Source organism: Hylobates moloch, unplaced genomic scaffold (genome assembly GCF_009828535.3).
Source record: "Hylobates moloch isolate HMO894 unplaced genomic scaffold, HMol_V3 SCAFFOLD_3, whole genome shotgun sequence".
Lineage (NCBI taxonomy): Eukaryota > Metazoa > Chordata > Mammalia > Primates > Hylobatidae > Hylobates > Hylobates moloch.
The window spans coordinates 12,976,232-12,992,499 of NW_026652278.1; the positions used below are offsets into that span (position 1 = coordinate 12,976,232).

The following is a 16,268-nucleotide window of genomic DNA, read 5'->3' on the forward strand; positions in this document are numbered from 1 at the left end:
AAAATACAATTGAGACCAACCTAGACTCATGACAATCAAATTGCTGAAAGTAAAACATAAACAGAAAGTTTTAAAAACAATCAAGAGCAAAAACGCATTACATTCATAAAAGCAACAATAACAGTAGAAGCTGACTTATCATCAGAAACAATGGAATCCACAAGATAATGCAAAGACATATTTAAAGTGTTGAATGAAAACTGTCAACTGAAAATTCTACAACCAACCAAAAAATCTTCCAAAAATAAAGGCAAAATAAAGATATTAATAATTTCAAGAAAACAAAAGCCAGGAGAATTTATTTCCAGCAATCTGCATTATAAGAAATGCTAAAGGAAGTTATTCAGGCTAAAGGGATATAATTCCAAAGAGAAAAACCAAATCTAACAGAACTGATAAAGAACACTGAGAATGATAAATATGTTGGTAAATTTTTTAAAATCTTAATTTCTGTGAAAGTATATTGATAGCTTAAAGTAAAAATAATTTAAATGTTTTATGAGGTTTATATATAGAAGTAAAATCTATAATAATATACCAAAGGCCTGAGAAGAGAAATGAAAGTATGCTGTCATATGATTTTTACATTGTACATGAAATGGTATAATAAATGACATAGGGAAGATGATGGTAATAAGTAAAAAGTGCATATTATAATTGTGAAATAAACTACTAAATTTTTTAAAGAGATATAGCTAACAATTCAATATAGGAGATAAAATGGAATACAAACAAGTACCTAGCTAATCTAAAAGAAGACAGAAAAAGAGAGACAAAGAACACATGCAACAAATAGTAAAAGGTGGTAGATTTAAATTCAACCATATTAATACTTGTATTAACTGTAAATGGCTTAACCACTCCAATTAAATGGCAGAGATTGCCAGACAGATAAAGTTAAAAGATATAACTAAATGCTATTTATGAGAGCCATATGTTAAAAATAAAGATACAAATAAGTTGAAAGTAAAAGAATGGAAAAAGATACACTGTGCAGACTTTAATCTCAATAAATACAATGTAGTAATATATTAATGTTAGATAAAGTAGACCTTAAGATAATAATATTAATACAAAGACAAATAGAAATTTTATAATAATAAAAGCTCAAGCATCAGAAGGAGATAAAATTTAAGAATACTAACTAGAGATATAGACATAGAAATTATGACATCCAAATTACTAAAGTAAAAAAGGAGGGTAGCAAAGAACACTTGAGATAGTTAGCTAAAGAAAGAAACAAAGGGGATAAAACATAAAAATAAAGCACCATAAAAAGGAAACACATAATAAGTTGGTTTTAATAACACAAAATATTAGTTATTTCCAAAAACCAATGCGAAGGCTTTAATTATTCTTATTTGACAGAGATAGCATACCTTCAAATTAAAAAGACCAAATTAAAAGAATAAGACTATAGAAAATTTTAATAGCGTGGCTAACTTCTTTTACTATATTTAGAACTTTACACTCACTAAACAGAAACTATTCATTATGTTCAAGCTATGTAAATTTACAGCCAAAAAATGACTATGTATGTCACCACACGGAAAATCATAACCAGCTATAAAACATAGAAATCATACAAGCCACAGTCTCTGGTCTCAATACAATAAAACTATTTTAGCACTACGATTATCTGTCTTAAAGGCTAGGAAACTAAAGCACAGAGACATGAAGCAACCTACCCAAATTATAGCCAGTAAGTAGCAGATTTGTGTTTAGGTATCCTGGCACTAGAGCCTGAAGCCTTAACCACTGTACTCTACTCCTTCCCAGTGGGTGGAGTGGGGTGAGTGTCAGGGGGCAAATTTTCCCTACAGATATCTAAAAATACTATAAAATTACAATAATTAAAATGTTAATTGAGACAATACCAGGCAAATAGATATTCAGAATAGAATTTAGTTGCAATCGCATAAGATGCAAGAAAATAATGGACTATTCCATAACCGACAAACCATTTGAGTGGGACAAGTAACAAATAAAGAACCAAAACATTAGCAAATTAAAATTAAAGAACAAAAGTGTAAAATACTAGATAATACAGAAGAATATTTATGTTTTAGGTGGGAAAGGACTTTCTAAATAGGACTGAAACTGAAACCACAAAGACTCATAGATTTAACTACATAAAATTAAAACTTGTATACAATAATAGAAATTACAAAGAAACTTAAAAATCAACCATAGACATGGAAAAATATTTGCAATATATGAAAGAGAAGATTAGAATTTGTAAGGCATAAAGCACACCTATACATCAGTAAGATTAATTCAGAGATCCAACAGAAACATAGATAAAGGAAAAGACAGATATTTCACTGAAGAACTACAAATTGCCAATACGCTTGTGAAAAGATGCTCAACACTGAACATAGAGAAATGCAAAGTGAAGCAAATGTTACATTCCAGGCCATGGCAGAAATACAAAACATCCAACATTGGCAAGGATGCATAAAAACGGACACCTTCACACACTGTGGTGAAATATAAATACGTGCAGCTCTTTGGGTGGACAATTTGGCAGTATTCGTCTGAATTTAAAATGCACGTGGTCTTGACCCAGGAAATTCATTTGTAAGAGTTTATCATGCAGCAATACTTGAACAGGTGCACTACAATGTACACAACAATTGCAATATTGTTTTTCATAGCAAAAAATGAAAATAACCCTAAGATTCCATGAATAGGCTAATACAATGGAACACCACACAGCCAGTAAAAAACAATGAAGCATGTGTTTATATATATAACATCTTAAAGAGATAATGAGTTTAAAAATTAAGCTATAAATAAAATGTGTTTCCAGTAGTTTTGTTAATTATATACAAATGTGTATAAAAAGTGAAGAGAATGGAATAGGCAGAGAAAGTTGAAGTGGTTCCAGGAGCCTTATACTTTTTGTATTGCTTTAATTTTCACAAGTATTTTATAATCCTGAAAGAAATTTAAGTGACGAGAAATACATTCATTTCCATCACATTCATTTGGGTGTAATTCTTCCTAGTATTTGCCCAAATCAGACATACTTCAAATAGTTGCGGCCGGGCGCAGTGGCTCACGACTGTAATCCCAGCACTTTGGGAGGCCGAGGTGGGTGGATCACGAGGTCGGGAGATCAAGACCATCCTGGCTAACACGATGAAACCCTGTCTGTACTAAAAATATAAAAAATTAGCTGGGTGTGGTGGCGGGCGCCTGTAGTCCCAGCTACTCGGGAGGCTGAGGCAGGAGAATGGCGTGAACCTGGGAGGTGGAGCTTGCAGTGAGCTGAGATCATGCCACTGCACTCCAGCCTGGGTGACAGAGCGAGACTCTGTCTCAAAAGAAAAAAAAAAAAGTTGCAATTCCGGGGTATATTTTTGTATAATGCTTTTCCTTAACTATTACATTATACAATTTCACCACATTTCTTCATGATTTTCAAAACGATTCTTTCAATAACTAGATAATGTTCTGTGTGTTCACAATCTACCAAATCATCTTCAAATGTTGACCATTTGAGTTTTAATAATTTTTATTTGACAAATATATTTACTTTGTTTTGTATGGAACACAGCAAAAAAATCTTTATATGTGAGGATTTTGGTATCTCTTCCATTAGTGCCTCCATGTATTTTTTACCAAGAATTCTAACTCAAAGGGCAGGAATAATTTTATGGCTGTTTATGCACTGCAATATTGCTCTTCAAAACAGTTGTACCCATTTACTATTCCACCTGAGCATCTGACCACATTTGAAAACACGTACTTATACATTCTGGATAGTAATCTTTACTCTCTGATTTTTCTTAAATATTTCAGTTGATATAAAATGTAGAAAGGTTGATATTTTGACACATTGTCACTTTAAATATTTCTAAAGCAATCACAAAAAAATCATTCAGTGCCCTATCCTGGAATATTTCATTGGCCTCTCCTTTTTTCTATAACAGAAAACATCTATATTGATTTTTTTGATTGCATATGAAAATAATAAATGCTTACTATAAAATAATTTAGACATAAATAACATTTAAAAAGCAAATATTACATAACCCCATCAGCACAAAATAACCACCGTTAAAACTGTATTATGTATCTTTATAGAGATATAGGCACAATTGATTTTATTACATTACCACATTAAAATAGCATCATGCACGCTTTTCTAAGCTGCTTTTATCACTTAACAATTGTTATAGATGTCTTCTCAAGTTAACAAATAACTACCTACTATATAACTAATTTTAATAGCTGCACATTCTTTCATTGCAGCACATAAAAAGCTTCTACTAATGTATATTCATTGTTATTTTGTTGTTTTCAGATGCATATCTTGCATTGCTATAGAAATCACAGATTTACATTCTATAATAAAGACACGTACACACTATGTTCATTGCAGCACTATTCACAATAGCAAAGACATGGAATCGACCTAAATGCCCATCAATGGTAGACCGGATAAAGAAAATGTGGTACATACGCACCATGAACTACTATGCAGCCACAAAAAAGAATGAGATCGTGTCCTTTGCAGGAACATGGATGGGGCTGGAGCTCATTATCCTTAGCAAGCTAATGCAGGAACAGAAAACCAAGTACCATGTGTTCTCACTTATAAGTGGAAAGGTAAGAACACATGAACACACAGAGGGGAACAACAGACACTGAGGCCTACTGGAGGGTGGTGGGTGGGTGGGAGGAGGAAAAGGATCAGGAAAAGGAATTAATAGGTGCTAGTCTTGATACCTGGGTGACAAAATAATCTGTACAACAAACCCCCATAATATGAGTTTACCTCTGTAACAAACCTGCATATGTACCCCTGAACTTAAAATAAAAGTTAACATAAAAAAATCACAGATTTAAAGTGTGTCAGTTTTTGAACTTTTGTTAGTTTTCTGCTCCTATCTGTTGCCGATTTTTCTGTTGATGAGTTCTTCTCTTTTCTTTTTAATTGGTAAGAGCTCTCTGAATGAGGGAGCATTAAGCCTTAACTCTGTAAATGAGGACAATGCTACCTCCTGAGAGGTGTCATAATTAAAGCCTACGATTGTGACAAGTGCCTAGTACAAAGGTGGCACATAGTAGGTATTAAAGTGTTCTTTCTTAGTAGCTAGTAGGTGTCTCCTTCTCCACCTCCCTGCCCTCCTATAACCAAGGTGATGATAGATGTCAATTAAAATATACCTACACAGGCTGGGCGCTGTGGCTCACACCTGTAATCCCAGCACTTTGGGAGGCCGAGATGGGCAGATCACGAGGTCAGAGGATTGAGACTATCCTGGCTAACATGGTGAAACCCCACCTCTACTTAAAAAAAAAAAATTACAAAAAAAATTAGCAGGGCATGGTGGCAGGTGCCTGTAGTCCCAGCTACTCGGGAGGCTGAGGCAGGAGAATGGCATGAACCCGGGAGGCAGAGCTTGCAGTGAGCCGAGATCGTGCCACTACACTCCAGCCTGGGCGACAGAGCAAGACTCCGTCTCAAAAAAAAAAAAACCAAAAAAAAAACCCTACACATACTTACATACTGGCAATTTCTTTTTCTTGGATTATGATTCAGATGTCTCCTAGGAAATTTCTAAATCCTAGCTGAAGGCTCAGCTCTCTCCTGCACTTTTGAGAGCTACACTCTTTTATTATCATTATTATTACACTGTGATGTCAGGCATCTTTTAATTGACCTGTATCTCCACCTCAGTTCTAGGAAGGAGGGAGGTGGAGGAAGGAAAAGAGACTGGCTTTAGCACCTACTACATGCCATCTTTGTGCAAGGTACCTGGCACATCTCACATCACCTCATCTTTACAACCTCCCTTAGAGGTGAGATAGTGTCCCCATTTTACAGATGAGAAGGCTCAGGCACATCTTTATAATCAGCAGAGTCAGGGTGTCACTTCTTCACCATGATTTGAGTGTTTTGACCTATAAAACTGGGAATTTCATTCAGCTCAACCTAAAAATAACATACACAAAGAAATGTGCACCATTCATAATTATACAGCTGCCCCGAAAACTCCCCAGTCTGCCAAGCCCCCTTCCACCACCCTGACTTCTAACATCATTTGAACTCTATAGAAATGGAGCCATAAAGCGTGTACTCTTTTGTGTGACTATTTTTGTTGAATATGTTTTTGAGATTTATCTCTGTTGTTGTGGGTAGCAGCAGTTTGTTCATTCTCGTGGGCTCCAATTTATTTATTCATTTTACCCATGGATATATGGGATATTTATCATTTTTGGCTATTAAGTGCAATGCTGCTATTGGTTTTTGGTGAACCTATTTGTAATTTCTTGTACGTATATACATAGGGGTGCAACTGCTGGGTTTTTCATCAGAAGTGGGCCATGCTGCCCATCTGCCTGCAGAATGGGACCCATTCGCCAGGCCCTGTCACTTGCCAGGCCCACTTCATGCTTTCTACAAGGTAGCTGCTCAGCAGATGGAGATTACAGCATCATACAAGCTAAATAGTCCTTTTAGAGGTATAGCTGGACAGAGAGGCCAAATCCTTAAGAACTTCTGATGATGAACCCAGCAGTTCCACCCGTATGTATATACCTACAAGAAATTATAAAATGTTCACCAAAAACCAATAGCAGCATTGCACTTAATAGCCCAAAATGATAAATATCCCATATATCCGTGGGTAAAATGAATAAATAAATTGGAGCACACGAGAATGAACAAACTGCTGCTACCCACAACAAAAGAGATAAATCTCAAAAACACGTTCAACAAAAAAGTCACACAAAAGAACACACACTTTATGGTTCCATTTCTATAGAGTTCAAATGATGTTAGAAGTCAGGGTGGTGGAAGGGGGCTTGGTAGATCGGGAAGTTTTCTGGACAGCTGTACAATTATGAATAGTGCACATTTCTTTGTGTATGTTATTTTAGGTTGAACTGAATGAAATTCCTGGTTTTATAAGTCAAAACACTCAAATATCAGCAATTTCATATGGTTCAAACTAATACTTCAATAAAATATGTTTGTAAAAACCCTCTGGTAAAGAAGAAAGAAACATCTAGCATTGATTGGCAGACCACTTCCTTTCTAGAAGCCAACTTAAACGCTCCTGCCTCCTCTGGCCCTGTTTTTCTGTCGCTTTGTCTTTAGTGGAGACAGAATAACAACTAGTTCCTCCTTTCTGTGGGATAATGTTTCACGTTCACATATTGAAAGACTGTGATGAAGCTGCCCCTGGGTTCTGCAGCCCCAGTTCCTCTCAGCCTCCTCTCACTCGTCCCATGCATCCCAAACCGTGCTCTTAACACCTGTGCGGCTTCTGGTTGAATGATGAGGGCCCACTGGCAGGCAGCAGTCTTGTCTGAAGGAGCTTCCTCGCTGTAAAAACAGTGTTTCTAATTCATCCACATAGAACACCAAGATAATATTTTTTAAAGAAGCACTTATTACCAAGATAATGTTTCTATTTACAAATGCTATCATTGAAAAATAGAGGTAGTGAGTTTTTATGAGCCTTGCGTGTGTCACTAAAGGCATAATCTTTACAACTAATTGAGATAACTTTATCCACAAGTTATGAAATTATGCACTTCTTTTGCAGTGCCGGGAGCATTTATCTCCCTGTGGGAAAACATCATCAATTCTCAGAATTCTGGGTACAGCCAACTCATTTTACAGTGGCAAGTAATATTTCAAACAGAAGGAGGCCCCATTTATCAGACGACAAGGCAGACACCTTCCCAGGGAGGGGAGAAGAAACACTTGGGCGCCATTGCACAGCATGCACAGATGGGTGAGAGGGTGCCTGATGAAAAGCACTCCCTGGACGTGGCTTCTAACTGAGCCCTGTGTGCAAAGTTAACAATGGGGACATAGCATTTTCCTTATGTTATGTTATCTAAGAACACAACATACCATTTTCCAGTATGTTATCTAATGCAGCCATGCTGATAGCGCTTTAATTCCATGTCCTGGAATCACTGCTGTAAAGGGCCAGCAATTTAAGCCACTGCTGAGAAACTGCAAGGCTGAGACCAGCCCACCCCATCAGACAGCAAGCTCTGGGGTTCCGACTCATTGGACAAACTCATGGCAAGGTACATCCCTCACTTTTGAGGCCTAAAAGGAATCATTAGAAATACACTTCCAGGAGTTTATTCTTGTCTAGAAATCCTGTGGTAAATCATTTGTAATAAGAACATCATTAGACACCTATGGTGTTTCTCTTTAGTGTATATTACGGATTCATTTCAACAAAAGGATAATAATAATAACATCACCATTTGCTGAGCACCTACAATGAGCTGGATACTGTCCCATTTAATACTCACAATGCTTCAATAAAATATGCTTAATATGGTTCAAACTTATACTTCAATAAAATATGTTTTTAACATATTCTTACATTCATGAATACGATGGACATTCCCATTGAACAGAAGGAGAAACAATGACTGAAGATGGATAAATACTTTCTCCCAAAGCTCACACAGCAGGTAAGGTGCAAACCAGGATTTGGTTAGGCACAATGGTTCACACTTATAATCCCAGCACTCTGGGAGGCCGAAGTGGGAGGATCTCGTGAGCCCAGGAGTTCAAGACCAGCATAGGCAACATAGACCCCATCTCTTCAAAAAATAAAATAGCTGGCTGCAATGGCACACCTGTAGTCCCAACTACTTGAGAGGCTGAGGTGGGAGGATTGCTTGAGCCTGGGAGGTTGAGGCTGCAGTAAGTGGTGATCATGCCACTGCACTCCAGCCTGGGCAACAGAGCAAGACTCTATCTACATATACAAAAAAAAGAATCCTCTGGGGCCTGTAAGAGCAGGGCCCAAGGAGATGGCTGGAGCTGAGGAGAATAGCTATGGTTGTGCTACTGCACTCCAGCCTGGGCAACAGAGAGAGACTCTGTCTTCAAAATAAAACAAAACAAAACAGGATTTAAGCCCTGGTAACCTGATGCCAAAGGCCACTGTTGTAACCGCTGTGCTGTGCTGCCATTCTTAGACACTACATATATATAACAGGGATTAACAAGGGTGGCGAGAAGTTACCAATTTTTGTTATATGTACCACAGGCACTTAAAGTACCTTATCTAATAAAATCCAATGAAGTAAGTATTAGCTCCATTTCCTACATGAAGAAACTGAGGTTCAGAGATTGAAGGCAACTTGTTAGTGGCAGAGCTAAAACCCAAACACAGACCTGCCTGGCTCCAAAGCCCGAGGTCTTTTGTTACAGCTCTTTGCTTCAAACGACTCATTTGAAACTTGTTTCTAGGCTGGGCACAGTGGCTCACGCCTGTAATCCCAGCACTTTGGGAGGCCAAGGTGGGTGAATCACGAGATCAGGAGATGGAGACCATCCTGGCTAACACTGTGAAACCACGTCTCTACTAAAAATACAAAAAATTAGCCAGGCGTGGTGGTGGGTGCCTGTAGTCCCAGCTACCAGGAGGCTGAGGCAGGAGAATGGCATGAACCCGGCAGGCAGAGCTTGCAGTGAGCCGAGATCGCACCATTGCACTCCAGCCAGGGTGACAGAGCGAGACTCCATCTCAAAAAAAAAAAAAAAAAAAAAAAAGGAACTTGTTTCTAGAGAGAAAGCAGAATGATTCTGAATGTAGTCGTTAGACAGAAAGGACTGATGGTACAGTGGCCAGTCAACCCCAAAACTTCAGTTAACATAAAAAGTCCCCATCCCTCTTACAAAGGTCACTCTAGTGACAGGATTCTCCAGGGCCACCGCCTGCTGCCTCCACCCTGCGGTGCTGCCATCCATTCGCTAGACTGCACATAAGTATTTCCCAAAGGCAGTGGATGGAAGGAGCCCCTGTTCAAAATGCAGATTCTGAGGGCCTCGATCTCTATTTTAATTCAGTTAGCCTGACCTGGGCCCCGCGTAATCCTGACGCAGGTGCTCAGCAGACTGTCCGCCCCTTACGTAGCTGTGCTTTGGACTGATGCAGAATGCTCAGGTCTGTAAAAATGATCCTGGGAAATTGAGTCAGGAGGCACCGACCATGCTTGTGCCAAGGCTAGGCTGGGAGCAGGGGAAAGCAAAGAAGTTAAAGATGCAGATGGCTGACCACAACGCAGTGCAGATAGTACTTGCCCTGGAATGCTGTGAAGCAGGGCTGTGGCCATGAAGCAGTGTGCAGTCACACATCACAGTCTGCAGGGCCTGTGTGTCCGGCCAAATGGTTCCTTTCCACCCCTGGGCAAACATCTGAGCATGGTACGGTTTTGTTTCAAACCTCCAGGCCCCCCAGTTTTGCCTCTCTGGGAATGACCCCTGCCCTGCAGGGCCCTGAGGCCACTGCATTCTCCTTCCAGACTCCCTTCCTGCCACTCCCACACCCACCCACCCCAAAACCCACACTGAAGCCACACTTGGTGACCTCATCTCCACCCAAAATATGCCTCCACACCTCCAGGCCTTTGCCCTGCAGGAATGTCCTTGGGCCTAGGACCTGTACACCTGGCATTCAGTGCTCAGCCCTGGGCAGCCTTCCCTGGCACATGCATCCTCCTTCTCAGTAAAACCTAGCACCTTGCTCCAACTGTCCCCAGCATGGAGTCTTACACTGGGCTCTTAGAGGTAATACAGATGAATCTGTATTTGTCAATATTTCAAAAATCCACCTGACATCCAGTGCCCTCAAGCAAGTCACCTGGACCAGGTAAAGCACCAAGTTTCCCTCTGTCTTGCTGGAATTACACCAATCAAAGCGTACTAATGAAGGGAAAAGGAAATGACTATCACAAATGCTTGCACCTAGCAGGTGCCAAATATCCATCAAGTGGATGAACAATGAAAGAGAAATGTTTGGAGGCAAAACTTTCAAAACCAGTAATTGCATTGGAGACAATAAGAAATGGTGGCCCACTGTGTGCTTTCCCTACTGGACTGTGAGCTACTGGGGGCCACCTGGCCTTCTCTCCTCTCATCCCCCATGCCTGGCAAAGGCCTCTTGCATCCTAAGAGCTCAAAGAAGGATGCTGGATTATCTAAGGGGAGGTAAACACCATTACCTGTGCACCCTGGCATCCTAAGCAGCTCCTAGGGGGACCCTGCAGACAGAGCCACCAGAAATGACAGGGAGTGATGGGGAGAAGGGCAGATGGAAGGAAGGAAAGAGGAAGATAAGACCCCAAGGAACTCAAGCCTACAACTGAAACAGACAGACCATCTTCCCCCCAGTCCAGCATATGAGATCGTCATCATCTTTCTAGGGTCCTTTCTGCAGTGTTGTAAATACAGAGTGCTTGAACTAACAGATGTCCTGGGAGATGACAGCCAAAAACGGTGGAAGAAAGCAGTGTATTCCTGGTTTCTTACTACTATGATTGATGTTCTCACCAGCAATTTACTCACCACATCGTACTCTTAAAATCTATGCCATGATCAAATCCCATCTTTTAGGAAGTGTGAACCACCACTGCCATCTCTCCATCTTTGAGGTGTCATCCTAGCATGTGATTTTAGAGCTAGAGTGACAGCTTCCCACACATCACTCCGGGCAATGTGCACTTGCTCTTCTGGAGATAAGGAGTCATGGAAGGAATTGCTCACAGGATGTGGTCAGTTTAGCACCAGTCTGGAAGCATGGGGCTGGATGTCTTCTGTCTCAGAGGCTGACCACTCAGGGACATGGGGTCAACTGCCTGTTTGAATCAGGGTTATACCTCCTGCTAGCTGAGTGATTTCAGGCAACTTACTCAACCTTTCTAAACCTTGGTTTTTTTGTTTGTAAAGTGGGAATAATGAACAGAATCCAGTGAGATGAGGCTTAAAAGAGAAATCACATGGAATACCTTTTGCATGTAGTAAATCCTGGACTGACCAAAACTGGCTGCTATTTTTTATGAAGCAAAGTGATTGAGAGTCCAGACCTTGCAGATGGAGCATCTAGATTTAGGTCTCAGAGCTGCCCTTGTTAGCCCTGTTACTTGGGAAGTTCCTTAATTTTACTGTGCTTCGGTTTCTTCATCTATGACAAAGAAATATCAATATACCCCCTTCATCAAGCTAAATGGCATATGGGATAGTCTTCATTGGTGCCTGACACACAGTAAGATCTCAGTAAATGATTGCTATTGTACTGGTGATAGTGGTCAAAGTGAGTAGTATGCTCCTAGTAGTGCACCATTGGTCTGCTGGGTGTTAACCAGCCATCTCATTTCTACACTATGTGCTTGCTGAGTAAGGTCTGTTGCTAGCCTTGGCATTTGCAGAAATACTCAAAAGAATCTCTCCTGGAGTCTTGGGTAGCAGCAGGACAGAAGAAGCCCAAAAGTGCTTCTCCTTCCTGCTCTGCCCACAATCCATGTGTAAGAGCAACAGGACCTCAAGGCCCACACACTTCATGGTACTAAATGCAGCCTCAAAGCTTCACATTTTACTTTTATTTTTCCTAAACACTGGGTTCCTGTAACCAATTTATCTTCTGTTATGTTAAACTTTATATGCCAGCCTTGATTTGCATTACTCTACTAATTTCCTTCCCAGCAATTTGAAGTCCTTAGGCAGGATTGAGCATCCATGGGTTGGTTGCGGGGGCGGGGGTGCCTGGAGAGCATCCTCTCAGAATTCTGAATGCACAAAACCTCAGCACTGTGCCTAGTCTAGAAACAGAAAAAGGGATCTTTAAGAGTGAGTAAGGAAAAGCTTGCATCCCTACTACCCGTGGGCCCAAAATGCATTTTCTTAGCTCTAACTTGGAATCTTTGAGGAGCATAGGAGCTACGGGCAGCAGGATCCCTGCTCTCATGCAGAGCAAATGTAGTCAGAGAACAGGCACATCTACAGGTGATGTTTCTCCAGGGGCATAAGTTTGCAAAGAAGCAAGGTACCCCCTCTCCCCCCAGATAATTCTTTCGTCCTGAGCAATAAGGAAGAAATACCAAGCAAAACTAGCTGATGAGTTACACTAGCTGAATTGGACACTGGCTGCAGCAGGGAAATCGGATTCAGCCTGCCCGGGGCACTTTCTAAACCCCTATGCTGCTAAGACCACCATCTTTGTGAGCAGAGGTAGGTACAACCCAATATTGCCAGCATTCCAGTACTGGCAAAAGGAAAAATTAAACTTCCCCCAAAAGTCATCCTCTGTCAAGGTGCCAGACGCTTATCTGAGAAAACAAAGGGTCATCTGTTTCTGCATGCTCCCAGCCGTCCTCCCAGAAGTCGGTACATGCCTGATATTAACAGCATCTGAACATCCAAGATCTGCCCCCTCGGGAGGCTCGCATCATCAATACCAAAGCTGGCTTTTGCAGGTAAAAGAGCCACAAGTTGGACACACTGTTAACAATTTGATAAGAAACCTGGGAGTCATCCAAAAATGCTATCAATGTCCATGTGTGACAACAGATCCCCTATTAAGTAACACAAGAGGGAACTTCAGAGAACAGAACATAAACTGCCCGTCCAGCTTTTACATAACACCCTTAGAAAAAGCAAGACGCGCATAAGCAATAATTACCAAGTTTTCAAATTTACTGCATAGACCATTGTATATTTGTAAACATCTCATAAATATTTGGGGGGGGATATTGGAAGGGACACCTGAAAACTATAAATATTTTTACATATTGTTGGACCCTTTTTTATCTGAGCACCCCCAGCAGCAGTCAAACCAGACAGTGAGATAGTGTAAGAGCCTATCTCACTTTATCTCAGCATTCTTCCTACATTCACCCAACAAATGTTAAATTCTACTGTGCACCGAAAACTAGTTTATCATTTCTATCACATAATAATTTAATGAGGTTTTAGCCTATCTGCCAGTTAGAAACTGTCCCCATCTGATCACACAGCAATCACGAGTTTTAATGTACATTCCAAAGGTAGAAAATGGAGTAAGAGAAGGGAAAAGTGTTTTGTTTTTCCAAATGCATCAAAATCAACTGAAGTTCTCGTTCCTTCTTCCCAGTGAATAACACCAGTGTTCAGGCAGAAGGCGGGAGAGGGGGGCTTGCTTGCATCTGGGGGAGCTCATGGCCTTTTCTGATGGTGTGAATAAATACTCTGGATGAATTTAATCCCTGGTAAAGAAAAACATGCGAGAAAGGGCATTTCTTTCCATGTGCATACCCTGGGCTGCCCAGAACAGAAGTCATCTTTGACACAGCACACCTGCCATGGATGACTCCAGATTGAGGCAGAAATTCAAAGAGGGCCTCCTGTTTGGCTCGGGAGGGCTTTTCCAGAAACAAAAACAAAAACAAACAAATAAATAAATGCATGACAAATCCAAAAAGTTCATGTAACTTTAATACTTAGAATGTGGCAGAAAACATCCATGGGCAGAGAGGGGGAGAGAATTTGGCTCACTGATGGAGGGACCAGTGCAGGCGTGGGTGCCTAGGTGACAGCAGCTCACGGGAGGCTGTGGGGTGGCTCTGAGCTGGTGTTCTGGGCTCAGATCTGAAAGAGAGATGCGACAGCTCCCTGCAGCTTGGGCCCTGGAGGTCAACGACCGGTGGGTCCCTGAGCGCACGGAGGAGGATCAGACATCTCTGAAAGAACCTGCGCCACCACCCCTTCCTCTTTTCGGGATCGCTGTTCCAGTGCCAGCCGCTCAAAGCCACACTGGGCATTTCACGGCTACCCCTGGAGGGCCTCCGCCCCCAAAGCGGACATCGACTGGACACAGAGCTCCAGGGTGTGTGTATCCCACCCTGGGCTGCAGCCCCTTGACTTCTCAAGCCTCCGCAGCAACAGTTTCTCAGCAGGAGAAGCGCCGCAAACGCCCACTGGGAAAACGCTCGGCAGGACCACGGGCGCTAAAGCCGGGGACACGGAAGGAGTCTGGCCCTGGGCACAGCGGGGAGGAATCGGAGACGGGGCCAGGGGTAAAGACTTCCAACGTGGGCCTTAAAGATCACACAGAAGGAGAAACTTCCCGAGGGCACGGGCCAGGGTGCGCGTCCCTGTTTAAAGGTGCAACCCTGGATCCCCCGGGCAGGTGGTGCGGGGCTGGCGACAGGCGCGGGCCGGGTGAGACCCGGGAGCAGGTCTCAGCCCCGGCGGGCGGGGGGTCGCTCCACGCCTAGGGTCCCAGGAAGGAGAGCGGAAGGGTCTCTCATGGTCCAGTAGGACACGTTGCGGGCACTTGGCGGGGAAGGGACCTCGAACCCAGGCCCCAGTGGGAAGCGGCGGCGCAAACTAAGTTAGGGCACAGAAAGGCTTGGTCGGTGGGTCCCCCGCGTCAGTGCGCCCTGCCCGCGGTGCGCCACTACTTACACGAAAACTCCGAAGAGCAGGGCTCGCACCCCGATCTCAATGGCCAGCTCCCGCATGGTGCGGCCGGAGCAGCTCCCACGGCGACAGCTGGTGTTCTCCACAGCTCCCGCAGCTCGGCCGGCGCCGACTCGCCAGACCCAGGGAGGCGAGGGAGGCGCGCTCCAGGCCGCGGGCGGGGGCGGAGGCGGGAGCCGGGCGGGGGCAGGCGCCGGGGAGGGCTCAGCCTAAACCTCGCGCCTCGGGTTCCGGGGCTCCTGGAAGCCCCGCCGGCCGCTCGCGATGCCGCGGACCCCGCGTCCTAGTGCGGAGCCGGTGCCGCCTCGGGGACTCCCGGCTCCCTCTCCCCAGGAGCCGCCTCCGCGTCCTGGGCCCGCGCCGGGCACCCGCGGCCCGGGGAGGGGAAGCCCGGGGAAGCCCCACCGCCGTCACCGCCTCCCTGCGCGCTCCCCGCCTCCCCCGCCAGTGGGCGGCCCCTGGGCTCCGCGCCCTGGCGGCGCGCTCGCCGGGGCTCTGCCCGCGGCCCCTCTGCAGCTCCTGGTCTTGCCTCCGACTCCCGCTGTCCGGGCTCTCGCTCCCTGGCACAAGCACGCACGTGGGCATGTAGTGGACGATCGCTCTGGGGATTCTCCAGGGCTCAGGGCAGCCGTGGCCAATCTCGGTCCCTGCTGAGGAGCGCTCCCTTCCTCCCGTGTTCGGCCCTCCCTGCACCGTTCGAACCTGAAATTCTTTCTTTTTTTCTAAGAAGTTCCCCAGAGATCACTCGCGGGCTTCGCTTTGCTCTCAGGAGATGCCAGCCAGGGTCCAGGGCTCTGGCACGGAGAGAGGGCAAAGGCAAGCCTGGGTCCCCGCCATGCCACCAGCGCCAGGTGGCCCCTGGGGACCGAATCCTCTCTCCCCTACCACCTGTCCTCCGCCCCCAGCAGCTTGGGGCTGCTGAGCTGTGGAATATGAAAAAGCTCCTGCCACCGTCCCTGGCCGGCGTGTGGGAGGTCAGGGTCGCTCGTCGCTGACACAGCATTCAACCACCCGTCAGCCAGGCAGCAGGTAGAAG

At 43.7% G+C, this 16,268-nt stretch overlaps 1 protein-coding gene across 6 annotated transcripts in view; it reads right to left on the reverse strand.

The window, feature by feature from the left end:
* PLPP4 (phospholipid phosphatase 4) overlaps window positions 1–15,707 on the reverse strand; it is a 154,178-nt gene extending 138,471 nt beyond the window's left edge. Inside the window, exon 1 of one of the 6 annotated variants that reach the window (XM_058435957.1) lies at window positions 15,218–15,707. In XM_058435957.1, coding sequence (XP_058291940.1) covers window positions 15,218–15,273 — 56 coding nt within the window. In that variant the 5' untranslated portion in view covers window positions 15,274–15,707. The remainder of the gene's footprint in view (window positions 1–15,217) is intronic. The other 5 variants (XM_058435954.1, XM_032176347.2, XM_032176341.2 and 2 more) reach the window with 5 other exon arrangements.
* Between the last annotated feature and the right edge of the window lie 561 nt (window positions 15,708–16,268).